This window comes from Hippocampus zosterae, chromosome 12 (assembly GCF_025434085.1).
Source record: "Hippocampus zosterae strain Florida chromosome 12, ASM2543408v3, whole genome shotgun sequence".
Classification (NCBI taxonomy): domain Eukaryota; kingdom Metazoa; phylum Chordata; class Actinopteri; order Syngnathiformes; family Syngnathidae; genus Hippocampus; species Hippocampus zosterae.
Genome location: NC_067462.1, coordinates 1,546,702 through 1,573,504, shown reverse-complemented (window position 1 = coordinate 1,573,504; position 26,803 = coordinate 1,546,702). Strand labels below are relative to the sequence as shown.

Here is a 26,803-nt window from a genome sequence, read left to right as displayed (position 1 = left end):
TGAACGGAAAGTCGGCCGTTTGTTTTGAAGCGCGGCCATTTCGGACTAATTGCAGGGCTCATACTTTGAGCAAATCCCGCTGGGTTGAAACATGAAAGCGTTTCAATGACGCAAATCACGAGCGAGTGAAACTGCGACCCTGCAAACATGCAAATGAGCGAGCGCTTTTGGCCTGCTAGCGCCAAGTGCGCCGCGTGCCAGCCAGGCTCCTGGACGGCTTCCCGCACGCTACGCTCGAGCTTGGCCCGCATCCCGGGTGTTCATTTTGCAGGATGCTCGCTTCCCAGAGTGAATATTTTCATTTAAGGCTAACCCCCCCCCCCTTCCAAACAACAACAACCTGGCATGACGACCAGTGTAGCCGTGATATGTGCCTCTGACCCGCAATTTTCACACACTCACAATCAGCTTCAGGAAAAACGTTCCCCAGGGGTCCCCCCCCTGCCCACATCTCTTTTCTATGCTAACTTGCCAGGCTTCAATATTTGATTGCGTGCTCTGCGGAAGTACGCTTTGCAACATTGATTAAAGGGAAAGTGCAACTGCATTTTTCAGCTGGTTGTTGAGAGACCTCCAAAAAGTACATCCGAATTCTTCCTTAAGAGGCTTGTCTCGCCTTTGACGTTGCCGAGACCCCCCGTCACGTGAGCCCACATCATTATCGCACCGCCGCTGGATAAATAAAAGTTTCACCGTGTCAGATTATGTCTTATTCTGTCAGATTTCCAGCTCGGCTCATCTGCCTTTCTCTATTTATATTCGCATAAACAGATCAAATCCATTTCGGCGAGATTTGTCCTCGCCGGCGCGCTTTGAGCTTGATGTTTTGATTGCGTGCAAGCATTCGTTTTATTTTTCAGTCCACATTTCTCAACCGTGTGAAACGTGCAAATACGAAGCTCAGCCCGTCGACTCTGCGTCACGCTGCACAAAGTCCAAACTTTTTTCCCCCCAAATTTCATTCATTCATTCATTCATTCATTCATCTTCCGTACCGCTTGATCCTCACTAGGGTCGCGGGGGGTGCTGGAGCCCATCCCAGCCGTCTCCGGGCAGTAGGCGGGGGACACCCTGAATCGGTTGCCAGCCAATCGCAGGGCACACAGAGACGAACAACCATTCGCACTCACACTCACACCTAGGGAAAATTTAGAGTGTTCAATCAGCCTGCCATGCATGTTTTTGGAATGTGGGAGGAAACCGGAGCACCCGGAGAAAACCCACACAGGCCCGGGGAGAACATGCAAACTCCACACAGGGAGGCCGGAGCTGGAATCGAACCCGGTACCTCTGCACTGTGAAGCCGACGTGCTAACCACTGGACAACCGGGCCGCCCCCCAAATTTCACATTTTCCTTTTTTTTTTTCACGCTCAGCCCCGGCGTTGTTGAAGGAAATACGGTGTACGTAGCGTTCCCGGCAAAATGAACCCCACAAACATCCACGTTGACCTTTTAGCGAGTTGATTCAATTCCGGAATCCAATGAACGCAAAGAATGAAGGCCTCCCTCATTTGACAGTTGAAAGCAGGCAGCAAGTAGTCGGTCGGTGGCTTTCCAAAGAAGAGTCCGGTGGGGGTCTTTTCCGATCTGGGCCCGCGTGACTCCGCCTCTCTCCCCCCCTGATCAGTCGCGCTCGTCGGGCGGCGACGCCAAGTCGTCGGACGACATGGTGTTCGAGGTGGCCGCCGACATCCTCAGCAAGCTGCCGGCCGACTTTGACCTGGAGCTGGTCATGCTGCACTTCCCCACCAGCTACAATGAGAGCATGAACACCGTGCTGGTGCAGGAGATGGGCCGCTTCAACAATCTGCTCTGCACCATACGAGACTCCTGCGTGGACCTCCAGAAAGCCATCAAGGTGCGCGCATCCTGACACACACACACACACACGGTACCAGGGAGGTGATGGAGTCGTTTTGGTTTCACAATTCTGATGGCCGGCGGTGTCTTGATAGCTATTTGCATTTGCATTTTTCTGGCGTTTGCGCGCAGGGCCTGGTGGTGATGTCATCCGAGCTGGAGGAGGTGGTGAGCAGCATCCTGAAGGGTAAAATCCCGGGCATGTGGATGAAGAAGTCCTACCCCAGCCTCAAGCCGCTGGGAAGCTACATCACCGACTTCTTGGAGCGACTACAGTTCTTGCAGGTATGCGTACAACAACAACAACAAGATTATTATTTTTTGTGTAGGGAGGGGGGGCTCGGCCCAGAAACGGGTGGTCCCACGAGGCAGACGCTCTGACCACCGGCCCGCCGTTTTGTCTGTCCCCTGTAGGAATGGTTCGATCAGGGCACCCCGGCGGTTTTCTGGGTGTCGGGCTTCTTCTTCACGCAGGCCTTCCTGACAGGCAGTCAGCAGAACTACGCCAGGAAGCACACCGTCCCCATCGACTTGCTGGGCTTCGATTTTGAGGTCCTGGATGACGTCAAGTACAAGCGAGCCCCCGACGACGGTAAGGTTGCAATCGCCTTTGGCTTTGCCTATTTAAAAAAAAAAACAAACTTATATATCATTTACATCAACTTTTTATTTATTTTCAGAATAAATTTTATTTGGGAAATATTTTAGAAATAGTCTCATTAAAACTGATTACCCCATTAAAAAAAAAAAAAGTAAAATGGTCTGCATTTTACTTTTCCAATCATCCATTTGACCATTTTTAAATAAAATACATTTATAGAAAAAAAAACATGACGATTGTCTGCCTGACTCTTGAAGAGAAAACGGGTAGAAGAAGAAGAAAAGAAGCAGGCCGTCGCCGACGCTCCGTCAACGTCTTCCTGGTGCTCGGTCGGGCCCCCCAGCCGGGCTGCGGCACGCTAACGCTCGCTCGGTTGCTAATGCCGTGGCGCCGACGTGCCATTATCTCTAAATGTCGTCTTCCCATGATGCGGTTTTGCCTCATTGGAGGCCAATGCCAAGTTTTTTTTTTTTTTTAGTTTTAGTTTTAGTTTTCCCGTTATCGAGTCTTTCATCGGGACACCAAAGTTGGGGAGCTTTTAAGTTGACAAAGTGCAGTCGCTTTAGCTTGCGCGCACGACGTCGGACAAACACCCAAGTTCTTAGATGCTCAGTTCAACAACGACAAGCGCAGTCAAATAAATGGCCCCCTCATGCAGGCCTGTTTCGACCCAGAGAGGCTGGCTTGGCGAGCGACATGCATTTACCCTGAGCGATAACTCGATGTTTGACCCTCAGGCGTGTACATCCGCGGCCTGTTCCTGGATGGCGCCCGCTGGGACAGGAAGACCAAACTTCTGGCCGAGTCGTACCCCAAAGTGCTGCATGACACCATGCCGGTGGTGAGTGATACACGCTGCGGGATGATCACTGCCGCCGCCGCCGCAAGCTCAGTGGGATGCGTTTTATTTGCATTAGCGCTTCCTTCAGGACCGCCGTGGAACTACAACTATGGGTGAACATGTTTATCGCGCGAGCGTGAGAAACTTTTGCGACAAATGGCCAGTATGACTGTCAAATTGGCCAATTTGATCGTCACTCAGAGCGACCCCCCCCCCCCCCAAAAAAAGTATTGTCACGACAAAAAACAAAACAAAAGACTTCTTCACCCTCTTGAAGCAAGCTTGTGATTGTGGTGAAATGGCCACCGCTGCTTCCCCGCCGTTTTGCGTTGATGAATTAGCAGGCGCGAAGCTAATGGAAGTCGACGGCAGATTTGAAGTGCCGGCAGCGACTCGTCAGCTCTTCCCGTGATTGTTTTTCCACGTCGTCGTGGTGGCCCTGAGTGCTAATGAATAATGCACATGACATAATTAAAAACGTGTTTATTATTCACGGGGAACGGGAACCACAACAGAGGCGGCTTTGAAATGCAAATGGCGATGACTTGCGTTGACGATTGTTTTCGGCCTTTTCTCGACGTCGTCGTTTGGAGTGGCCCGCTTGATCTTTTGATCATCGCCAAACTTGTTGACAAGCGTCAAGGGACCAACACCTGTTTGCGTCGGCGAAAGTTTCGATCGGGGAGGAAGCCTTGGGTTTTCCTCTTGTGGAAATCGTCACGCCGCCATTTTTCTTTCCTCAGATGTGGCTGAAGCCCATCAAGCGTCTGGACATTCCCGAACGGATGTGCTACCTGTCGCCCGTCTACAAGACCAGCGAGCGACGAGGCACGCTGTCCACCACCGGCCACTCCACCAACTACGTCATCGCCATGACGCTCAACACGGACGTGAACGCCGAGCACTGGATTAGACGGGGGGTGGCGCTCCTTTGTCAGCTCAGCTCCTGAAGAAAAACGTTCAGGGCTCCCATGTTTTCGCCGTCGTCTGGATTGGGATGGCGCTGTTGATTGGTTTGCGGCGTTCGCAAATGCATCAGTTGCAGCAATTCGTCGGACCGAACCGGTGACTGAATCCTAATCACGTGATGGTAATTTGAAAATATGTCCCGGAAGGGGAAAAAAAAAACGTGTCTGCGAGTCACCCATTCATTTGAAAAATCCTTGACAAGATGACTCAATTCTGAATCTATCCATTCGCCGATCCGGTTTCCCCTCAGGAGGATCGCTGGCGTGTTGGAACGGATGCCGGTTGCCTTTGGGCGACTATCGACATATGCAAACTTCACACTGGAAAGACGCACTGTGACGCCAATGCGCGAACCACAGGGCCACCTCTTCATTTTTAAAATACAGTGATCCCTCGCTAGTTCACGGTTCGTTTACCGCGGCTTCAGTGCATCGCGGATTTTTGCTCGATGTGACTCGCTGTTTTGTAGCTTTTGGCAGACCGAAAAAAAACGACCATGTATAGAAAGGCGTTTTTGGACGAAAAAAACGACCAAGTATAGTAAGGCGTTTTTAGCCGAAAAAAACGGCCATGTATAGTAAGGCGTTTTTCAGCGAAAAAAACGACCATGTATAGTAGGGCGTTTTTACCCGAAAAAAAAGACCGTGTATAGTAAGGCGTCGTTTTTTTCGGCTAAAAACGCCTTACTATACATGGTCCTTTTTTTCATCAAAAAACGGCTTACTATACACGGTCGTTTTTTTCGTCTAAAAACGCCTTACTATACATGGTCGTTTTTTTCGCCGAAAAACGCCTTACTATACATGGTCCTTTTTTTCATCAAAAAACGGCTTACTATACACGGTCGTTTTTTTCGTCTAAAAACGCCTTACTATACATGGTCGTTTTTTTCGCCGAAAAACGCCTTACTATACATGGTCCTTTTTTTCATCAAAAAACGGCTTACTATACACGGTCGTTTTTTTCGTCTAAAAACGCCTTACTATACATGGTCCTTTTTTTCGCCGAAAAACATCTTACTATACATGGCCGTTTTTTTCGGCTAAAAACGCCTTACTATACATGGCCGTTTTTTTCGGCTAAAAACGCCTTACTATCCATGGTCGTTTTTTTCGGCTAAAAACGCCTTACTATCCATGGTCTTTTTTTTCGGCTAAAAACGCCTTACTATACATGGTCGTTTTTTTTTTCGTCTAAAAACACCTTACTGTACATGGTCTTTTTTTCATCCAAAAACGCCTTACCATACATGGTCGTTTTTTTTTCATCTAAAAACACCTTACTGTACATGGTCGTTTTTTTCGTCTAAAAACGCCTTACTATACATGGTCGTTTTTTTTCATCAAAAAACGCCTTACTATACATGGCCGTTTTTTTCGTCTAAAAACGCCTTACTATACATGGTCCTTTTTTTCAAAAAACGGCTTACTATACACGGTCGTTTTTTTCGTCTAAAAACGCCTTACTATACATGGTCGTTTTTTTCGCCGAAAAACATCTTACTATACATGGCCGTTTTTTTTCGGCTAAAAACGCCTTACTATACATGGCCGTTTTTTTCGGCTAAAAACGCCTTACTATCCATGGTCGTTTTTTTCGGCTAAAAACGCCTTACTATCCATGGTCTTTTTTTTCGGCTAAAAACGCCTTACTATACATGGTCCTTTTTTTCATCAAAAAACGGCTTACTATACACGGTCGTTTTTTTCGTCTAAAAACGCCTTACTATACATGGTCGTTTTTTTCGCCGAAAAACATCTTACTATACATGGCCGTTTTTTTCGGCTAAAAACGCCTTACTATACATGGCCGTTTTTTTCGGCTAAAAACGCCTTACTATCCATGGTCGTTTTTTTCGGCTAAAAACGCCTTACTATCCATGGTCTTTTTTTTCGGCTAAAAACGCCTTACTATACATGGTCGTTTTTTTTTCGTCTAAAAACACCTTACTGTACATGGTCTTTTTTTCATCCAAAAACGCCTTACCATACATGGTCGTTTTTTTTTCATCTAAAAACACCTTACTGTACATGGTCGTTTTTTTCGTCTAAAAACGCCTTACTATACATGGTCGTTTTTTTTCATCAAAAAACGCCTTACTATACATGGTCGTTTTTTTCGTTTAAAAACGCCTTACTATACATGGTCGTTTTTTTCGTCTAAAAACGCCTTACTATACATGGTCGTTTTTTTTTTCATCAAAAAACGCCTTACTATTCATGGTGGGTTTTTTCGTCTAAAAACGCCTTACTATACATGGCCGTTTTTTTTCGTCTAAAAACGCCTTACTATACATGGTCGTTTTTTTCAGCTAAAAACGCCTTACTATACATGATCGTTTGTTTCGTTTAAAAACGCCTTAATATACATGGTCGTTTTTTTCATCAAAAAACGCCTTACTATACATGGTCGTTTTTTTCGGCTAAATGCCTTTGTACATTTTTTTTTTTGCTTCAACTACAGTCCACTTTATAACATCTTTTTTTAGGCGTTTCAGTTTGAAGAACGATGACATAATATCATTGAGAAATCTTTTTATTTTGTCTTTTTTTTGGGGGGGGGGGACAACATGAGAGCACATGTTCACAGGTGGTTTTGAACAAACGAGCCACACGTGCGCTTGGCTTTCCCAATGGAAATAATTCGGCACACTGAAAACTTCGATTTGCCACACAAGACAGCTGAACCCACTGCATACAGCAGGCACGACGACAGAGAGACAACACATTTGACAGAACGGAAAATTACAATCATGTCTTGTGAAAGAAACCCGCCCTTTTTTTTTGTCTTTTGTTAGATTTTTGTCGCAAAACTAATTGGAGGTTCGTCCTTATCGGATCTCGGCACTCCAAAATTATCAGTTGACACAGAAATGTACACACTCGTTGCTGCTCATGCTACGGTTGGAGTGACCCAAAAAAAAAGATGTCACACGGTGACAGCTTAAAATGGTCGTGCGCATGCACGCACGCACACACAAAATATTCTAGCAGCTGAACTAACCGATGTAGCTTAGCCCGAGAGCAGCAGAACCGGCAATGGAATGTCGACGGAAAGGAAGGTGATGACAGATGAGGAAGCGTCATCGGCCACTGCGGTTCTACGGAAGGACTCGTCAAGATTGGACGCTGTTGCCCCTCCCCCTCCCAACGGAGAATCACTTAACGGGGCATGCTTACGGTGTTTTGCAGATTTTAGCTTCAAAATGTTAACCCAAACTACGCCAAAAGTACCGCTTGGTGTAAACGGAAATCAACTCGATGCAACTAAAAAAGGACAACAGGTCCGAGTGAGCAACATCTGCGGTTTGCCATTCTCACGTCATTGCTCACTCAAACAAACATGGACGGCGGCCATTTTCTCACACAAACATTGAATTTGCTTTGGGGGCAAATTGCCAAGTCGGTTGCTTCCAACTGGAATGGCCGACTTCCTATTTAATTTCAGGCACGCTTCAAACATTTTTTCTATCGTCTTCTGTGATTTCGAGTCCACGGCAATTTCCATCTCGCTTCCAGGGTGCGCTAGCGAGCAAGGCCTCTGAAATACATACAGTAGATTTTCACCCGGATAACATGCACGGGGCACAAATTGTTGAGCTTTCAGCCATGCCCGAGCCCCCAAAACGGGCAAGATCTGCTCTTGCCCGTTTTGGACGCTGTAAATACGACAAATGACATTGAGCTCACGAAATGCGGCGACGAGCAAGAAGAATACTGAAAAGCTCCACTCTTCACCCCCCCCGCTTCATTGGCGTCGCTTTAAAAGCCAAAGTCAAAGACAATGCGGTCCTCGAAGATGGCGATGAGCAGCATGATGCCGAACCCGGTCAGCAGTCCCAAGTTCTGCAGCAGAAAGTGGCCCAGCTGGCAGCGCTTGTGCACCTCGCTGTCGCCGTGGAGCAACTCGGGCAACTGCCAACAAGCAGGGCGGCAATTAGCAATTTAGACGTCTTGTACACTTGTCCCAAGTCTCCCCGGCGAACATCAGCGGTGCCGCCTTCTTACCATATCCACCAGAGCCACGTAGAGGAACATTCCGGCTGTGATGGCGAAGATCCAGCTGGTGACGTTGTGCGTGTACTGGCCCACGGCGGTGCCGATCAGCATGCCCACGTAGGCCATGAGCGCCGACAGCACGTTGTACACGATGGCCTGCTTCACCGACATGCCCGCTTTCAGCAGCACCGCAAAGTCACCTGAATGCTCGCACACACACACACAGACACACACACTTTAGAATGAAAAACTTGTGAGGACTGGCCTAAATGTCCTCACTTGTCAAAAATGTCCTCACTACGTTGGTCTTATAATCACAGTGGTCCTCACAAGAATAGTCATACAAAAACACACACACACACACACACACACACACACTTTAGAATGAAAAACTTGTGAGGACTGGCCTAAATGTCCTCACTTGTCAAAAATGTCCTCACTACGTTGGTCTTATAATCACAGTGGTCCTCACAAGAATAGTCATACAAAAACACACACACACACACACACACACACACACACACACACACACACACACACACACACACGGCCGTTTTATTTTCCTAAACATAAAACTTTCATTTCTGCGGGTGCGCATAACAATGCCATTGCATCATAAACTGCCAAGTAATTGAATGCCCCCCCCCCCTCAAAAAAAAGTTGTTGAATGTACATAAAACACATGAGTGTCATTGTCAACTGAATTTGAAGTCTTGGAAAAGAAAAGCCGCGCAGATGATTTCACGGTACACTTTAAGCAATAACGAGACGGTTGCCATCTGTTAGCTTTTAAAAGTGGGGGGGCCGGGGGGGGGGGGACAAATAAAGGCGGATCAAGTGAAGAGGCTCCGCGGCTTCCGCTAACGAGCCGCTCGTCAGCAGAACGAAGATCCTCGGCAAACGGGATTTGCTGGACGCCGCCGCTTTGCTATTAGCGAGGCCTCGCCGCCATCTTGTCACGTCTCATGAAAAATGTCAACGCGCGAGACTTTTTCAAAGCGTCTTGAACGAATGGTAGCGCTTGCCGACGCCGCGTTGGGAGCGCGCCTTAAGGGGGCGCCGTGCCGCTCACGTCATCCAAAGTAGGAGCGAAAGACGCTCGCGCAAAGTCACATGACCTCGGGCGAGCTCATCAAAAGGAGGTCCAAGTGGAGGCGGCGACTCCTCCCCCAAAATGCCCCCACACGTCTCGTCTAACGCGCTCATGATTACGCACGTCGGGTCTCAACGGTACTTGTGGCTGGCGCGCCAGCCTACATTTGCCCCCCCCACCCCCCCCTGGCGCACGTGTGACAAGTGGCCTCTTTCCCCTTGCTAATCACCAGCGTGAATAAATGAGCCCGCCGCTGTCAGCCGTCAATCAAAACGCCTAGTGAACTCTCGCTCGCCCTTTTTCCCGCCCCCCCCCCCCCTCGCTTGCCGACTCCTCCGCACGCCTGCCGCGCAATTAAAAAGAAGCCTTCGCCGCTAATGAGCTTCGCCCTGGGTGGTCGAAGAAGCCCCCCCTCGTCATTGGCGCCCTTTGCCTCCCGGCTGCCATTCGGCCACGCCTTTTGCTTTTGTACGGCTGCGCCGGCGCTGCCTGACAGGCGTGGGACCGGATTCATTTTATAGAGGGAGGAGGAGGAATTGGGGGGGGGGGGGGGTCCAACTTGTATGCCACATCTGGATTCATGCCATCCTTTTCATGCCCTGTGCATAAAGTGATGACGCGTGCTCAGTTGAGAGGCCGAACCTCGGTCATGGTCGACTACGCTGGCGTGGGGCTCAATGTGGGGGGGTCTTTGCGGGCTAAAGGCAAAATGTGACACTTGCGCCTCGCCTTTTATTGAACCCGGTGGGCCAATTAGCACCACATTGATGGCACCTACAGTACGTCTCAAGTGTGCCTTTCGCTTCGCTGGCATTCTGACTCATGTCGCGTGCCTGTTCCCCTTCTTAACGTCTCCGTCCAAACAAAGCACAGCTTGAACCCCCCCCCCCCCCCCTTAAAATTCCTCACTGCCACAGAGGGAAAATGGCGCATTGCGAAAACAATGTCGTTTTTGATTGGCGCCGTCATGAACAACAAGCACAAGGCTTCACTTTGCTGCCAGAGAGGACTCACTTTTTTTTGTGGGGGGGGGGGGGGGCGGGGGGGGGGATTTCACGGGCGGTCTCGGCGCGCGGCACTTACCGAGTTCATGAGGTAGTTCATGGCAGAAAACGGCCACGGAAGTACTGATGCCTCCTGTGAGGTTTGCGCTGAACGCCGCGCCTGAAAAAGGACAAGTGTTCACGTTTGACTCCGGGGGGAGGGGGGGAAGCAACGAGACACAAAAGAAAGTTGTTGTCGTTCGCGGAGCCCCCAAAAGGCGAAACGGGGGTCGGCACGATGGGAAGAGCGAGCGCTACCGATGGCCAGTCCGTCGCTGAAGTTGTGCATGCCGTCGCCCATGATGACCATCCAGGCGATGCTGGCGATTCCGGCGTCCTTCATCTCCTGATCCGAGTGGCAGTTGCCGCCGTGGGAGTGGGCGTGGCCGCGGACGCGCCCGCCCTGCGCCGCCTTGTGGCCGTCCGCCGCTTTCGCCGCCGTCTCGTCGGCGGGGGGCTCGTCGGGCGTCCGCGACTCGGCGACTTGCGCGTCGTCGTGTTCGCCGTCGGGATCTAAACGTGATGGGGGGGGGGGGGGGGGGGGGGATGTCAGAAGCGGGGGGGGGGGGGGGGGGGGCAAAGCCGCGGCGGGCCGCTACTCACCGTCGCCGAGCGCCTTCAAGTGCACCCATTCGGCATCCGAGCGGCGCTTTAATTTGTGGTCGGACAACTTGCGGCCAATCTTGACCTCTTGGCTTGCTTTTTTGGCAGCCTTACGGGAAGAAACGTGGACAATTCATTCATAAATCACACATTAGCACTTTAGGAGATGTAAAGGGGGGGTTGGGGGGGGGTCTGGTAACAATAAAAAAAGACTTGGTTCTATATTATATTCATATATACTGGGACTAGCGGCCCGGTAGTCCAGTGGTTAGCACGTGGGCTTCACAGTGCAGAGGTACCGGGTTCGATTCCAGCTCCGGCCTCCCTGTGTGGAGTTTGCATGTTCTCCCCGGGCCTGCGTGGGTTTTCTCCGGGTGCTCCGGTTTCCTCCCACATTCCAAAAACATGCGTGGCAGGCTGATTGAACACTCTAAATTGTCCCTAGGTGTGAGTGTGAGTGCGAATGGTTGTTCATTTCTGTGTGCCCTGCGATTGGCTGGGAACCGATTCAGGGTGTCCCCCGCCTACTGCCCGAAGACAGCTGGGATAGGCTCCAGCACCCCCCGCGACCCTAGTGAGGATCAAGCGGCTCGGAAGATGAATGAATGAATGAATGAATGAATATTGGGACTATATTTTGACATGGAGCAGAAAGTACAGAAATGGGTTGGGGGGGTGGGGGGGGCGAGTCTGAGACCCGGTGGCGCTTTGTCTCACCCTTTGATCCTTGTAGTGCTTGAACATGCCGATGCAATGCTCGAAAATGAAGAGGAGGTAAATGCCGGCCAGCGCCGTCAGGCCCTTCCACACGCCATCAAAGTCGCTGGCCAGATCGCCGCCGCCGCCGGCGTCGCCGCCCTCGTGGTCGTGCTGCCCTTGAGCCTGTCGACGGAAAGCAAAAAAAAAAAAAAAACGCTTGGCGAACGGGAGACCGAGCGGACGCCCCCCCCCCCCCCCCTCGAACTCACATGAGGCAGCAGGTGAAGGAGGGCATCGCCGCTGAGGGTGCCCACGGCCAGCGCCACCAGGAAGGTGAGCAGGAACTTGAAGCAGGACTGATTGAGGATGGGCACCAAGATCACCCCCAGCAGGGACAGCAGGCTGATGATGGTGATGGACACAAAGCCCCACACCCACGTCCACACTGGAGAAGACACAAATCAACAAACGTCATTTGGAACAACCCCCCCCTCATGGGGGAAAATCTACCAAGGGGGCTTTTCAATCCACCAAACCTTGCGATGACACGAAAAGCCCAAAGCAAGAAACTTTCAAAGCACATTTCAGCAGAATCCCACTTGATGATTTATTTTGTCGATGGAAGTCGCGAGGCGGAGCGGCGTGATATTAAAAAAAAAAAGCGACGCTCTCCTTTAATCTGTCAAAACAGCGCGAGGCCAACGCGAAAAAGTTGATGACTTTTTGGTCACGGAGGACAAAAGGCTTCATGTGCTCTGAGTCTTCAAGCTCGGACACCCCCCGCCTGGAAGGACTTCCCATGCGCTCTGCTCATCGCCGAGCGTCCAAACGCGCTCCGGTTTCTGATCAAGCGACTTCCGCGGCACGCCAGCCCCTTCCAACACCTCCGCCGCATCTTGATCGTCTGCGGTTGGTTATCGCGCCGCCTCGGAGTTTGACGAAGCTTCGCCAGATGGATTCCGCTGCCTCGCGTTCAAGGATCCATCTCTCAAAAGTCATCGCCTCGCCCGAGGCGGAGAAATGACTCGTAGCGGCAAAAAACGGCGCCGCCTCCCCTTGTCGAAGGGACCCCGAGCGGGGACGTGCGTGAGCAGACGATGCGTCTCACACGCCTCCAACCGAGTGGTCCTGAGAGGGACGGAATCAAGCCGTCACCGTCTCGTTAAGCGGCCGTAGGGAAAAAAGTTGCCTTTTGGGGGTGGGGGGGTACCTTTGTTGAGGAAGGACCTCATTAGCCTCATTCCCGCTATCCCCCCCCCCCCCCCCCCGAGTCATTTTTAGCTCCATGTCAAAACATAAGATAAGATAAGATACGTTATCCTTGAGCACCGGTGGACTCTTCCTGTTTGTTGATTATTTTTTTTGGGGGGGGGGGGGGTGAAATGGCTGCTATGGACTTGCCACTGAAGCGGATCAAGTGGCTAACATCAGCTAACATTGGCCTCTTCAAAGCAGCGTGCGGTTTCGAGGCCTTTAGCTTGTCTTGTTTGTGGCAACACAAACACAAGTTGCGCTTGTCCTCAAAGTCAGATCCAGCCAGAGCGCAGGGGTGGGGGTGGGGGGGGGGGCGGTCCACATCTCACCGTGACCTTCCCGTGAGCCTCATCTCAGGAAAAATCGTGCGAGGTGTCACTTAAGCGCTCCTAATTGGCACAGTGCAAAAAAAAAAAAAAAAAAAGAGCCTTTCTCTTTTCCGGAAGCACGGAGAAGACAAGCGCACATTTCCCCAGCCCCCCCCCCCCCCCCTGATGCCGGCAGGAGGTAAACGGAAGAAAGCCCAGGCGGCGCGCGCTAATGCCTATGGATGAATCTTGCCGCAGCGTCCCGCGCCTCCGGTTTTTTGTCACTAACGAGGAGCTGGCCTTGCCCTTTTCCACTCCTTCATGCCGTCTTCCTTGTTAACGTTTCCATTTTGGGGGACGGTGACGCGGGGGGGCTGCCGCGGGCGCATTTGGCTTTTTATCGTAAAAAAAAAAAAAGAAAAAGAGACGGGAATGGACTCAAGTGAAAAGAGCCACGCGGACATTATTAGCTCCTCCCACAAGGAAATTCAAATTCTGATCGCAACCCTAGCTAACACCCAATTAACATATAAATAACCCCCCCCCCCGCCCCCGTGGGGGGCGCCGCCCATTTGCAGTCTGCACACAAAGCGCTGAATGTCACCTGCCACGGGGGGGGGGGGCCGTCCCACGGTCTCCGAGAACGACGCTAAAAAGTCCCGACACGTGTTGCTGAAAAGACCCGACTGAGTAGCAACGATGACTTTTTCCTTCACCAGACGCCCCCCCCCCAACCCCCTCCCCAGTCAGCATGCGAAGGGGGAGACATATTCCGCCTTTGCATGAGACAGATTTGCCATTTTATATTGCGTTTGGGGGAAGTTAAGTCATAGCGGCCGCCCAAATTTGTCCATCTCAAGGAAAGGTAGTGGGGGCGGCCATTTTGCTACTTGCTGTCGACTGAAAATGACGTCACAGTTGAGCCCCACAATTGTGATGTCATTTTCAGCCGACAGCAAGTGGCAAAATGGCCCCCCCCCCCTGAGAGAGCTAAAAAGGGGTGCGTTTGGCCGCCCAAATTTGTCCATCTCAAGGAAAGGGTAAGTGGCGGCGGCCATTTTGCTACTTGCTGTCGACTGAAAATGACATCACAGTTGAGCCCCACAACTGTGATGTCATTTTCAGCCGACAGCAACTGGCAAAATGGTCGCCGCCCCCTCCCCTGAGAGAGCTAAAAAGGGGTGCGTTTCGCAACTTGGCTGGTATTCCCTCAAACGCAAGATGAATGAGAAGGCTAGCGCGGGAGTTTTGACATCTGAGAAAGTCGCCTCCGGTTTTTAGTTTGGTTCCGATTAGTCAGCGCTTCATGGCAACGAAAATAATAGAAGGGGGGGGGGGGGGGGGGAGTCAACATTAAAGGGTATCATTAGGTTTTGCCAGGAACTTCCCTCCTTCTGCTGCTTATATTCTGCGTCTTCCAATTCACATCTCTGCTGTCATTAGCATCGGGTTTTTAATTCACTGTAGATTTTTTTTGGGGGGGGGGGGGGGGGTGGATTAATCGGTTATCGGAATCGGCGCGCATTTGTTTTGTCATCACAAACGGTGACTGGGCCGTTCTTTTCAAATTTTCAGCAAACTTTATGGTTTGACGAACTTTGTTCCATGTCCTGTAACTAATTAACTCAAAACAACAACATCTCATCTGCATTCTGTCGGGCTTCCTCTCTGGAGTTTATATAAAAAAAGCCATCGGGGAGTAAAACACTCCTCGGACTGTCACGGCTGTTCACGACCGTTCGGCGCTATTAGAAGCTCATCTGTAAAAAATAAAAATAAATACGGGTTGCAATGCTCCGGAATAGTCTGCCACCAATAAACGGTTACATTTCCAGCCATAAATAAGCAAATCATGACTCTCCAAAGCCATTTTGCTCACGAACAAAAAGTTTTGTTCATTCTGGCGAGCATCTGCTGGCGGTTTCTCGAAACCTCTTGAGCAGCAAAATCACGGCATGGTGTGCTTAGCCACATTTCATTCATGCATTTCATCCATCCGGCCTTTTTTGGAAGGTTTTCCCAGCCCGCTCGCTCGGTCAGCTGCGTCACAAGGAAGCAGTCACAGCAGCAACGCAACGGTCAGCTAGGTCAAAGTTTTTCTCGTCACCCCCCCCCCCCCAAAAAAACAGAGCATTGTCTGGGGGGGAGGAAAAAAAAGAAACTTAATTTAATCACTCAAGACCACCAATGAGTCCCCATGAGAAGATGAAATCCAAATTTGCCTTCTGCCTCAACACGCAAAGACTTGATGCGATCACTGCGCTCGTATCTTGGCCTCCGTGCCCGAGAGCATTTACATGAGTGACGAAATCACATGAGGGACGATCCCCCCCCTCCTCCCCCGCCCCAGAAATAAATAAAATATGACTAAAACCTCTTGTGAATTGAGAGAACAAAATACCTGCTCGGTCAAGTTGACAAAACCTGAACCCCCTTTCGAGTGCCTTATGAGAGTTGACTCCTCCTGGCCTTCTTATTCAAGAGCGAGTGCACTCCAAACACAAGAGCACGTTACGCTGTCTGCTAGCTCTTGCGGCGCGAGACTTCAGCTGGAACGCTTTCGGCTGATCTTGGCGTTATTGAAATGACACGTCCCCCCCCCCGGTGTGAGGCGGATGGATGACGCGCTTCGCACTTACCAGAACTGACATTGTCCAAGGCTTCCTGTTCGACGTCCTTCTGGTGGTAATGGCGGATGCAGAGCCGGCTGTCGATCTGGTACAGCAGCGCCGGGCACAGGTAGGTGAAGTGGCTCGGGGAGATGAGCGAATCGGGACTCAGCCCGTAGTGGTGGAGGAGCTGGGTCAGGTTCAAACACTGGGAGAGGACAGAAGGGAGATGTGGAAAATGTACTTTTCAGGTTGGCGCTGCCCACCCGCCTCGAGTCTGAAATCAAACATAACCCCCCCACAACATTCAACAGGATATTGGAAGATCTTGTCATTCTCTGATTTGATCAAACAAGATTTATCAAAAATACTCCACATGCTAATCGGTCATTCGGCAGTTTGAAGCAAGCTCTTGCTAGCCGAATCGTATAGCGGCCACGGGCAAGCGTCAAAACAGTCATGGGGCTCATGCTAATGTGTTAACAAAAAAATAAAAAAAAAACATTAACTCTTCTAGCGTGTTCACTTTTTTTTGTGCTCTATGAAATGTGTTCCCACAGCATCCCAAAATATGCTACTAGCTTGACCATACACGAGATAGCCAGTTAGCCTGTAGAAAAATCTCTACTTGAACGGGCAAAAGTGACATCATTTTTGCCCGTTCACATTCTTCAGCACATTCTTGCTGCGGGAAGCCGTAAATTTCCCCAGTGCGGGACAAATAAAGGTTAAAAATTATGTTGTCCGCCTGTGACGTGGCGGCTACACCGCGTCAAGATCTGCCACTTTTCTTTCCAGTCTCTAACACGATCACGTCAAAGCAAAAAGTCAAGCAGAGCTAGCTACAGTTGGTGTTGTTGTTTTTCGACAATTAGCATTAGCTTCTAGCATCTACCATTAGCGTCACCCATATGGATCTGCTACTCTGAGTGACAAATGCCTGGCAGTTCATGATGGCTTTAGTTTGTTTGCTAGCTTGTTTGTTTGTTTTTCGGGGCTCAGACACGGTATCAAGGTGTCTTTGACCCGCGACGGTATTTAGAGGCTCTACCTCCTCATGCTGGTGAGGCAAGCCACTGTCATGCGCAGAGCTCGCTTCTCGCTTGTTTTTATGAGAATGGCCGCGGCCGCCTCCGTTTCTGTGGTCGTGGTTTTCGGACAGCGCCGCGGTAGATGAGAGGGTTTTGTTTTGCCCTCGGACCCTCCCCGGCTTCCTTGGCCTCTTGGATTTAGCGTTTGCGGGGGCGGGAGAAGACCGCAGGTCCACCGGGGCGGAAGACGAACGCTCGCGGCCCATCAGAGCGCGTTCGGAATGACGGCCGCCGTCGTCTTCGGCGTGATGGTGATGGTGACCGTGCTCCGTGCCGTGCGTATGGTCGTGGTTATGATCGTGATCGCCATGATGTTTATGGGAGCGCTCTCCCGACGCGCCGGGAGGCGTGGCGGAGGCGGCGCTCTGGTCGCACCGCGCGGGGTCGCGCTCCGCCTGCGGATGGGGGGCGCTGGGGCTGTCGTGCGTCTGCCCGCCGCCGTGGGCTTTGCCGTGCGAATGGAGGCCCTCCTGCACGTCCAGGATGTCGAGGTGAGCGACGTGGTCGTGCCCGAGGTCATCGTGGGCCACGTCGACCACTTTGACCTCGCCGAGACCCAGGCTGACCAGCATGCTCTGAAAGCCTTGGAAATCAAGCCGGTCCTTCCGGCCGTAGCGCCCGAACAACTGCTGGATGTAAAACCGCTGCTCTTCCTCTAAAGGCACGCCGTCGGGGAGTGCCGACTCGGCAGGCGGGGAGGCCCTCGTCACATAGGGAGCCTCGGAAAGCTGCAGGTCGTTGTGGGCGTGGCCGGCGTGGCGATGACCGTGATGCTGCTGCCGGTGGCCGTCACCGTGACAGTGGCTGGATTGATGGAATAGGAAGGTGAGCAGGCACAACAAACAAAACCTGGTGTGCACGTGGACTCGCATTGTGCCCAACCTCTGGTCCCCTGTACAAGAAAAAAAAAGAAAAAACAAAGCTCAAAACACGCCGTTTTTTTTCCTCGCTTCGGTCGCCAAAGTTTTTGGTTGCAAATCATCACGCGGCGCCACATCGCTTCTGAACGCAATATTCTAAAAGCGTCTACATTGCGCTGAGAATTACACATCTAATAAACAAGACAAGCCTTCCGGAACACAATACGGTCTTGGAGAATTGAGCAACAAATTGCTCAGCCACCCCCCTGCTGACCCCCCCACAAAAAATAGCCCGAAGCCGCAATATCACCGGAGTCAAATGATCCTCATAAGGTCTCCAGTGAAGCCTGAGGGGCACGCGGGGCCAAGAATGCTAGCAGTGGGGTTGAGGACTCAATCGGATGTCAGATGAGCACGGCCCCCCCCCCGGCACGCGGCAAAGGCGAGACGGTCAAACGCAGGTTGCCGCTTCTACGTCACGTTTACACACCATCGAAGATGACCAAATTGAGAGCGGCCCGTGCCGCGAGCTTCAAATTCAAAATTCATATGAGGAACTGGGAGCAAAAATATCGCAACGAGACGTGTAAAATCGATTATTTGGACATATTTGGGCAAAATATTTTTTTTCGAAATCAAATTTCAATTTAGTTCAGAAGTAAAAGTACCTCAAAAATGAGTATCGGTGGCTACGTCTCTGCTCTCTGAGCGAAGTGCCATCGGCGCGGCAATGAACGGATGCTAGCCATGAGCGTTAGCTCGTCGTCCGCTTCGGCGGCGAGTTGAAAGTGTTTATTTCACGGTCAAATGCAAATGAAAATTTCGAGACGGCCTTAAAAGGGACAGATTAAGGTAAGCTTACGTAACCTCGAACTGATCAAAGACGCGGCACTTTCGTAAATGAGCACTGATTCCGAAAAAGAAGGTTTTGGGTGCGCGTTTCTCCGATAAAAGACGAATGGATAAATATCTCCAGACGAGTGACGAAGAGTGCTGAATTTTAAAGCGTCACATTTTCACCAAAAAGGCAAAATTTGAAGTCAAATAGGCAGAAAGAAGACCAAATCTTCCACTTTTTGCTTTTTAAAAAGGAAATCTTTAATTCTCATTTTAATATCCCATCCAGATATACTTGCAGACTATTTTTTTATGTTGATATGGCGACACATACCATGAACAAGAATTTTAGGCAGTGATAGCAATTGTAGACACCCCCCCCCCCGACCCCCGCAACCCTTCAACATGCCTAATCTACAAGGGTGGGGGGGGGGTCATTCATCTGACAGATACTGTATCTGATAAGGCAGTTTTCCATCAACCAACTCCATCAAGACTTTCTCAGCTGACTATTGGTGAAATATTTGTGAAAATTTCACATTCCTGAATGCAACTTTTGCCCCGCCCCCCCAAAAAAACCCAAAAACAAAAGGATGGCAATTTTAATTTGTGAAAATTTCACATTTCCGAATGCAACCACATGCTTTTGCCCCCCACCCCCGACACATTCTTTCCATTCTCCGAGTTGCCCATTCTCAAATCAAAGTGCGCAAAGGATCTACTTACCCTTTCGGGGGCGTTGAATGAGAGGCGTGAACTCGGGAGCGACGGCGCGCCGACCAAAGTTTCGGCGTCAAGCGTGGCGAGAAACGTATTTCACGGCTGTCGGCGGTGTTTATAAACACAAGACGCCGGTGACCTATGAACCCGAGCGCTGATAGGATCGGGTAAAGGCAAGGCCCTGTTTGGAGAGCACCCCCCCCCCCTCCCCACTAAGACACAGAGCGCCGACTGTGTTCTCTTGTTGACAGCGGCCGCCTCGACTTTGGGGAGGGAACACCGAAACAAAAGCCGCAAAGCTGCTCTCTGATTCTTTTTGTGGCTCTGGAAGTGGCCAATTGAATACTGCTCAATCAGTCATCAATCCATAAACTGATCCGGTTTATCCTCAGGAGGCTCGCGGGCATGCCTGAGCCTATCCCAGATGTCATCACACAGTAGGCGGGGGACACCCTGAACCGGTCGCCAGCCAATCGGTTGGGCACACGACAACCATTCGCGCGCGCAATTACAATTTGCAGTCCCCCGTGAGCCCGCCAGGCATGTTTTTGGACTGTGGGAGAACGGCGGAGTACCCGCGGAAAACCCACGCAGGCACGGGGAGAACAAGCGACTCGATTAAAAAAAAAAAAAAAAACTCGGAGAGGCGGTTGGAAATGAGATTTGTCGTACGTCAATAATGACGAGTTTGGATGACTCACGTGAATATGCTCCCTCCTGCTTGAGACCCTCCACTTCGGATTCTGCGGGTTTCCAGCACTTCTGAAAACTGTATTCTAGAAAAAAGGGGGGGGGGGGGGAGAGGGGAGAAAAAAAATGCTGTTAAATGAAACATGTCAAGAATGGTCCGTTTTTGAGGAGTGACCTCTCGCATTTCTTCAAATTGAGCAGGACCAATGCGCTTTTTCTGTGGTTTATTCGGGAGACGCGACCATAAGCCAACGGAGAAAAAGACGCCTCGTCTCGTGGCCGCGGGACGCTAACTGACGGGGGGGCGCCTTCCCAATGAACCCGTAGATGATCATTTGCTGAATTTCAATCAGAAAAAAAAAAAAATCATATAACCTGCCACCCAACTGAACAAAGCAACCTTTGTACAACGTCCATTAGTCAAAGGAAGACTCGAGGCTCTGTTTCAAGTCCCTTTTTTTTTCTTTCAAGGTAAATACATGAAAACAACTCCTCATGTTCCAATTTAAAATCCGCCCCCCCCCCCCCATGAGGCAACTGAATGTTTTTTTTTTTTACATATTTAAAAGTGTCCTGTTGCTGGATTTCTAAGAGGGCTGCTCAAAATGTTTCGAGGTAAAATTAAGATGGCGCAACAGTGGCGGCGGCGGCGGCGCCCGGGTCAAATCCAGGTCACCGGTGACAGCGGGGGGTGGGGGTGGGGGGGCAGTTATTTCTCTCGCGAGGGAATCGCTGATGCGCAAACGTCTGAGCCGCTTCATATGATTCCCACATGACCGATTCATTTGTTTCTCATGTCGGTGTCAAGCACGGGACGGCAGCAGAAGGGGAGGGGGTGAGGGGGGGGGTCCAATGTGGGAACCCAACGCGGCTTCACATTTCTTACGAGAAAACAAAATTGCCGTATTGAGCATACGGAGGCGAGGCCGTTGGATGGCACGTCGGCGGCTCGACCGCTTCAAGCTTGAACGATGTTCATCAAGGTGCTTCATCGGAAAACAACCCAAAAAAAGGTCAAAGGTCAAAACGTGGAACTGATTTGGGCGCACTCCCACTTGCATTTTGATGATCACAGCTTACAGCTAGCAAAACCCTTCACGAAATGCGACAGCAGAAGAAATAAAATGACTTTCAACGCGCGTACGAGTTGAAACACTGAAATAAGGGGAACACTTTTCCACAATTTTTCAAATCCACTCGCATGCACGAGAGTCTTCACGATCGCGAACCGTACCAAAATACACAACAAAGAGAATCCGGCAAAAGGCGCTTATTTTTGTTTAATCGAGCTGAGCATGCAAACTGGAAAGCAGACCCGACAAGCCGCAAACGCTGTCGTAAAGTTTCAACGGTTGTTGCTACGTCTAGCATGGCTGTCATTTTGTTGATCGGATCGGCAGTCGGGGAGTTCAAAAACAAACAAGCCAATAAAAGAAGACATGGCCCCCCCTTCTTGCCCCCTTACATATAACAAGAGAAATGACTTGCATTGACCCATCGGTTGGTAGAGTTGACGCACGCGCTACCGTCCTGTTTTCCGACATCCATTTGGCTAGCGGGCAAAAGCCACAAATACAAGGAAGCAAACAAAATAATCACTTGAATAAATAATTTGGAAAAAAAAAACTGAAAAAAAGTATTTCAACGGCAGGAAGTGGTCCTTACCTCTGGTCCAAACACGGCAAGCACATGTACACTCTGAGCCCAAGGTAAGACCACTAAATGCTTTCAAGTCCAAAGGCTCAAGTTATTTGGGGAGGACGTCGGGAGGCACAGCGTGCGTGCGTGCGGGTGCTCGTGTGCGCGCGTGCGGGATTCAAGGCAGATACATTCCGCGTGACCTGTAATATGCGGGCAATATTTACAAGAGAATAACTGGCCAAGCGCCACGTTATTGTGGGCATCGATTGAACGTGATACTGCAACGTGCCGTCCGTCTAAGTCTGGGGTGCCCAAACTTTTTCATTCCCTTTTGCCAATTTGCCTGACAATGAACACGATGCGATTTTCGCCAAAAAGGCCTCGGCGACGACAAACCGTAGGAAGCGAACTGCCGCCGCCGGATTCCCCTCCGTTGCTTAGCAACACACTCCTGATCCACTCGGTACAATTGTACTTCCTGCCTGGGACTTGTTGTTGTTGTTTTTAAAACTAAATGATCATTTATTGCAAATTAGAGAGTGCTAATAAATATGAAGCTTTCCATGGTTAACATTAGCGATGGAATTCTCCAAAGGAGCGCCAATCTGAAACACGCCCAACAAGTGAGCTTTTGGCTCGCATCGTACCAATCGAGAGTACACTGGCATTTACGGTCTGTCTATATTTAATTTTTGTTGTTGTTCAAATCGAGCCCAGCAGAAGGCAGAAGCGCTTACTTAAAGCTTTCATTCATTCATTCATTCATTCATTCATCTTCCTAACCGCTTGATCCTCACTAGGGTCGCGGGGGGTGCTGGAGCCTATCCCAGCAGTCTTCGGGCAGCAGGCGGGGGACACCCTGAATCGGTTGCCAGCCAATCACAGGGCACACAGAAACGAACAACCATTCGCACTCACACTCACACCTAGGGACAATTTAGAGTGTTCAATCAGCCTGCCACGCATGTTTTTGGAATGTGGGAGGAAACCGGAGCACCCGGAGAAAAGCCACGCAGGCCCGGGGAGAACATGCAAACTCCACACAGGGAGGCCGGAGCCGGAATCGAACCCGGTACCTCTGCACTGTGAAGCCCACGTGCTAACCACTGGACTACCGGGCCGCTTGTGCGGGAATAATGATGTTTTTCAAACGGGCTTTTTAAGTAGCAGCTTAAATATGCGCTATTGACTTGAGACCAGGTTTTGCTGATTATGGGGGCGGGGCTTCTTTTATTTGTGTTGCTTCATGTGACACATTTTAAACACTGAAAGTAACAGTCAAGTGAATTGTGTTGTTGGGAAATATGACTTGAGAGCATGTTTATGCTTTGCGAACACATGGTCAGATGATTTGGTCTTTATTGCGCTAGTCAAGGGTTGTCCTATTTCACTCACCTGCAGGCTGTGGTGAGCTAAAACATCACGAGTGACTGAAAGCAACAATTAAAAAAAAAAATGGCCACGGTATAGTCAACATGACAGTTACTCATAGAACATTCATATGGGACAAATAAATGAGATCTTATTTTAAGTTTAGACCGGGGCCATCGAAACACGTCAAGTCATGGAATGAAAATGTATTTTGCATTCTTAAGCAACAATTCCAAAACGAAAACATGCCCGTGAAGTGCAGGTTGAACTTTTTAACCACTTGAGTTGGCAATCCTCATGCTCTACACTGGCCGGCGTATCTGCGACTTCAAAACGTGTTCAGTTTTAAGGCAGGGCCTGGCCCGCTGAATGACAGCACACAAGTCGCAATCGCCAGGAGCAGCTGCGATTAATTGATCGTGATAAACAAACGGTTGTAAATATTAGCGGTCACTTGATGTTATCGTTATATGGATTCCTTAAAAGAATTAAATGCATTGGAATACAGTAGGTGACGGAGAATCATTTAGCTCGAGAGTGAACCACTATCTACTTCTGAACCAAGTCAATAATGTTATATTGAACTTGACCGGATTAAAACCAATCATTTCGATCAATTCCAGGATGTGTAAACAGAGTGGCAAAAACAACTGGAAACACAGAACATTCATTCCGGTAACTGCCTCACAAAGTTTGTTGTTTCCGTGTTTTGTTTTAACACCCACATTTCTAGACATCTGCCTTTCGGCTTGATTTCAGTGCTTCCTCCACTTGTTTGGTGCCAAAATTAAATTTTAGAAAAATCTATTAAACTGCTCTCGAATAGCTGGCAAACGGGCAAGCGGTTAGGTTGAAATGTATGTCGTTGTAGTTAGCCAGGGTATTAGTTCCACAAGTTGCGCTGTAAATGCAACCCTCGACGAGGCCCCGAAATAGACCAGCAGGACTCTGCGATGACTACTTCCCTTCCAAAAAAAGCAAGATGCGCCATCAGCCTTCTTTGTCCATAAATCATGACTACCGGTGGTCAAATAAATACGCAGCAAAGAGAATGCTAGTCAACAATTCGACGTTTGCTCGCTTCGCCGCACGTGGCAAGGAGAAACACGCTCGGAAGCCTCCGTCAAAAAGAAAGTGCTACAATGAGCCAGGAAGACAAGAAAAGAGAAGATGCTGGCGCATAATGAGTAACATTTCTTCCCAGCAGCCCCTTAAGTTTGCGTTGACGGGGAGCGGCTGCCTGGTAGAACGGCTAAAGTAGCTCGTAAAAAGCAAAGCAACACGAGCTAGCAGCAGACGAGCACGCAGGAAATGAGCGCAGCGGAGAAGAGCTTCCAAACGACATGCTCGTCAGTCGGGGTGTTTGCTAGTTGCGCTTCAACAAGTGCCGAGAATTGGCAAATATATCGGCGTGGGCGCCAGGCCACGCGATCGTGTCCATGTTGTTTTGTGGGAGTGAATGAAGAGGAGCGTAAATGCCTTTTTCGCGTCGTTACCTCACTCGAGTGCCGTGTGCAGCTCCTCTCCGCTCGGTACGAAAAAAAAAATGCTTCCGCAAATATGACGTCAGGCGGCGAGAATGGACCCTAATTCCCCAACGTTGCTTGCGTAGTATTCCTCCCGTTGCAACAGAGTCGGGGACAACTAGTTACGCTGTTGGCGTATAAATGGGGTTTGTAGTACAGCGGCGAGAAAGCGCAGTATGACATACCGACTTTATTTTATTTTTTTCAACTAAACTCTTAATTTCAGTCTACAGGATAAAACCAGAGAATATAGCTATTCCTTGCGCACAGATTATATTATTTTCATGACAATTTAGTATTTTGTGGTTCCATATTAGATTTTTGTGCACGCGTTGTATCTATCATGAGGTCACAATTTCACTTCGTGTATGAAAAGTACAAAAGTAAACATTTATAGTTTCTGTGTGTCAATTTGAAAGCAAATAAGCATTCACATGAATGATTTTGTGCTTCATAAGTTATGGTCGCAGAATTTTCATGAAAAAATAGGTTTGGCATGGATTGTGTTAATATTGTGCTTTTTGAAAACAATAAGAAATGTGTACAAAAAGGCAGTTTTCATGATATTCACATCAGCCTGTAGAGTTAGGAAGACAGATGGAAATCTGAAGAAAAACAAAAAAGTAACATAAAAGTCTCGCGTAACATAAAAATGACTCGGCACAGTCTATATCGATTTTCCCATCGGCATCTCCGCTCGCAGTCCTTTTTGTTTACTTTGGACTCATGAAGTGCTATATCCAAGAAATCAATGGATTGACACGCGCTGCACCGAGCAATTTGTCAGTTAATACGGCGTGAAATGATTTTGCCTTCCTTGTTAGGATATGAACAACTGACTTTAGCTGTGGGTATCTAAAAATACGAGTGGTGGTGTGTGTGTGTGTGTGTGTGTGTGAGGGGAGTCATCTTCTTAGCAATTTAGCAGTCCAACTTTGATCCGGCAGACAATGGATTTATTAGCCAGGGCCAATAGCCACGATGAGCTGTCGGCTTTGACCAGCCCCTGCCATACAAGCAGCCTCGCGTTGCAGAGCAATTTCGGCGCAAAGGTTCCCCACAATGGAGATCACAATCCAGACACTGCGTTTTGTAAAGAGGGAATTTTTCAACATGTTTGGAAACTCTCATTTCATGCTCGGTTGCAAGTTAGAAAACAAACAAAAAAAAATCTGCCCCCAACAAAAGGTTTATGGGTTGACATGAAATTGGGTGCACACGTGTATCACCACAGCAGGACATACGAAAAAGTCTCAAGGACTCGTGTCCGCAATTGAACATGTAATGCGCAATTCGGGTTTCAAGCACAGCTACCGGTATTATTTCTTTACTTTCATGTAGCCTCTTGGCAAAATGGGACCCAATTAAAAGGAGATATCCTAGATGATGAGTGATAATTAAACTGCAAACATTTACTTTTTAGTTAACTAAGTTCATCCACACCTAATGTGAGTATGCTTTAGCACGGGATAATCCAACGGTGGCATCTGATTACGCAACATTTTCATACAATAATAATCAAATAGCAGTTTTGATCAATTTAAAAACAAGTTTCTTATTAAACATTTATCGCGAAGAGAACCGTCCTTATGCGTTCAAGGCAAAACATTTCACAAAAGGCACACAGGGTCCAAGGCTGGAATAAAATTTAAAAAAAAACAATGAGATTTACAGAACGGCCCAGAACAGCGGCTTATACGGCTTACGCCGCAGGCCACTTTGCCTTTTTCGCAATGAGAATAACTGGATAAAGGAAAGGAAAAAAAAAAGTCCTCAAGCACGACACTGTGCTTCAAAGTATCTTCTGATGTTGAATGACATTTAGAGAGTCGGGTTTGACTTTTATTAGAACTAGCGCGGTGACGACGGCATATTGCGGGGAGGTTTCTTTTAAAAGTTCAAGTGCTTCTTGTACAAAAAAAAAAAAGAGAGCATGCCAGTGATATCTGCAGCTCCAGTTTGTGAGCAAGTACAGCAGTTGCTGTTAACGCCCCCTGGCTGGACAAAACACAAGAGACTTCAAGTTATATAAGAGTCAAAGCGTGTTCACATGCAGGGGATGTCTGAGTGTATCTTGAGTTGTTGTTGTTGTTCTTTTTGTTTTTTTTCAAACCGCGACCGAGGTTTTGCTTTGATACAGCACCACATAAGACCACCAAGTAAGGCGTCCATTCTCTATTGTTTTCA

At 49.2% G+C, this 26,803-nt stretch overlaps 2 protein-coding genes and 2 long non-coding RNA genes across 6 annotated transcripts in view; 2 read left to right on the top strand and 2 right to left on the bottom strand.

Moving 5' to 3' along the window:
- Nucleotides 1-4,513, top strand: part of dnah7 (dynein, axonemal, heavy chain 7) — a 45,537-nt gene extending 41,024 nt beyond the window's left edge. The window contains exons 62-66 of the mRNA XM_052081897.1: nucleotides 1,630-1,860; nucleotides 1,995-2,147; nucleotides 2,277-2,454; nucleotides 3,201-3,304; nucleotides 4,048-4,513. Coding sequence (XP_051937857.1) covers nucleotides 1,630-1,860; nucleotides 1,995-2,147; nucleotides 2,277-2,454; nucleotides 3,201-3,304; nucleotides 4,048-4,254 — 873 coding nt within the window. The 3' untranslated portion in view covers nucleotides 4,255-4,513. The remainder of the gene's footprint in view (nucleotides 1-1,629; nucleotides 1,861-1,994; nucleotides 2,148-2,276; nucleotides 2,455-3,200; nucleotides 3,305-4,047) is intronic.
- LOC127611429 (uncharacterized) overlaps nucleotides 1-26,803 on the bottom strand; it is a 159,658-nt gene that overhangs the window by 65,676 nt on the left and 67,179 nt on the right. The window lies entirely within an intron of this gene.
- slc39a10 (solute carrier family 39 member 10) overlaps nucleotides 6,835-26,803 on the bottom strand; it is an 81,084-nt gene continuing 61,115 nt past the window's right edge. For 2 of the 3 annotated variants that reach the window (XM_052081920.1, XM_052081921.1), the window contains exons 5-11: nucleotides 11,979-12,154; nucleotides 11,728-11,892; nucleotides 11,011-11,119; nucleotides 10,666-10,920; nucleotides 10,448-10,528; nucleotides 8,281-8,471; nucleotides 6,835-8,187 (exon numbers count right to left, since the gene is read on the bottom strand). In XM_052081920.1, coding sequence (XP_051937880.1) covers nucleotides 8,035-8,187; nucleotides 8,281-8,471; nucleotides 10,448-10,528; nucleotides 10,666-10,920; nucleotides 11,011-11,119; nucleotides 11,728-11,892; nucleotides 11,979-12,154 — 1,130 coding nt within the window. In that variant the 3' untranslated portion in view covers nucleotides 6,835-8,034. Of the gene's footprint in view, nucleotides 8,188-8,280; nucleotides 8,472-10,447; nucleotides 10,529-10,665; nucleotides 10,921-11,010; nucleotides 11,120-11,727; nucleotides 11,893-11,978; nucleotides 12,155-15,910; nucleotides 16,089-16,931; nucleotides 17,864-26,803 lie in introns of all 3 variants that reach the window. The other variant, XM_052081919.1, reaches the window with a different exon arrangement.
- Nucleotides 18,531-26,803, top strand: part of LOC127611426 (uncharacterized) — a 63,027-nt gene continuing 54,754 nt past the window's right edge. The window contains exon 1 of the long non-coding RNA XR_007965318.1: nucleotides 18,531-18,683. This is a non-coding gene — a long non-coding RNA (uncharacterized LOC127611426). The remainder of the gene's footprint in view (nucleotides 18,684-26,803) is intronic.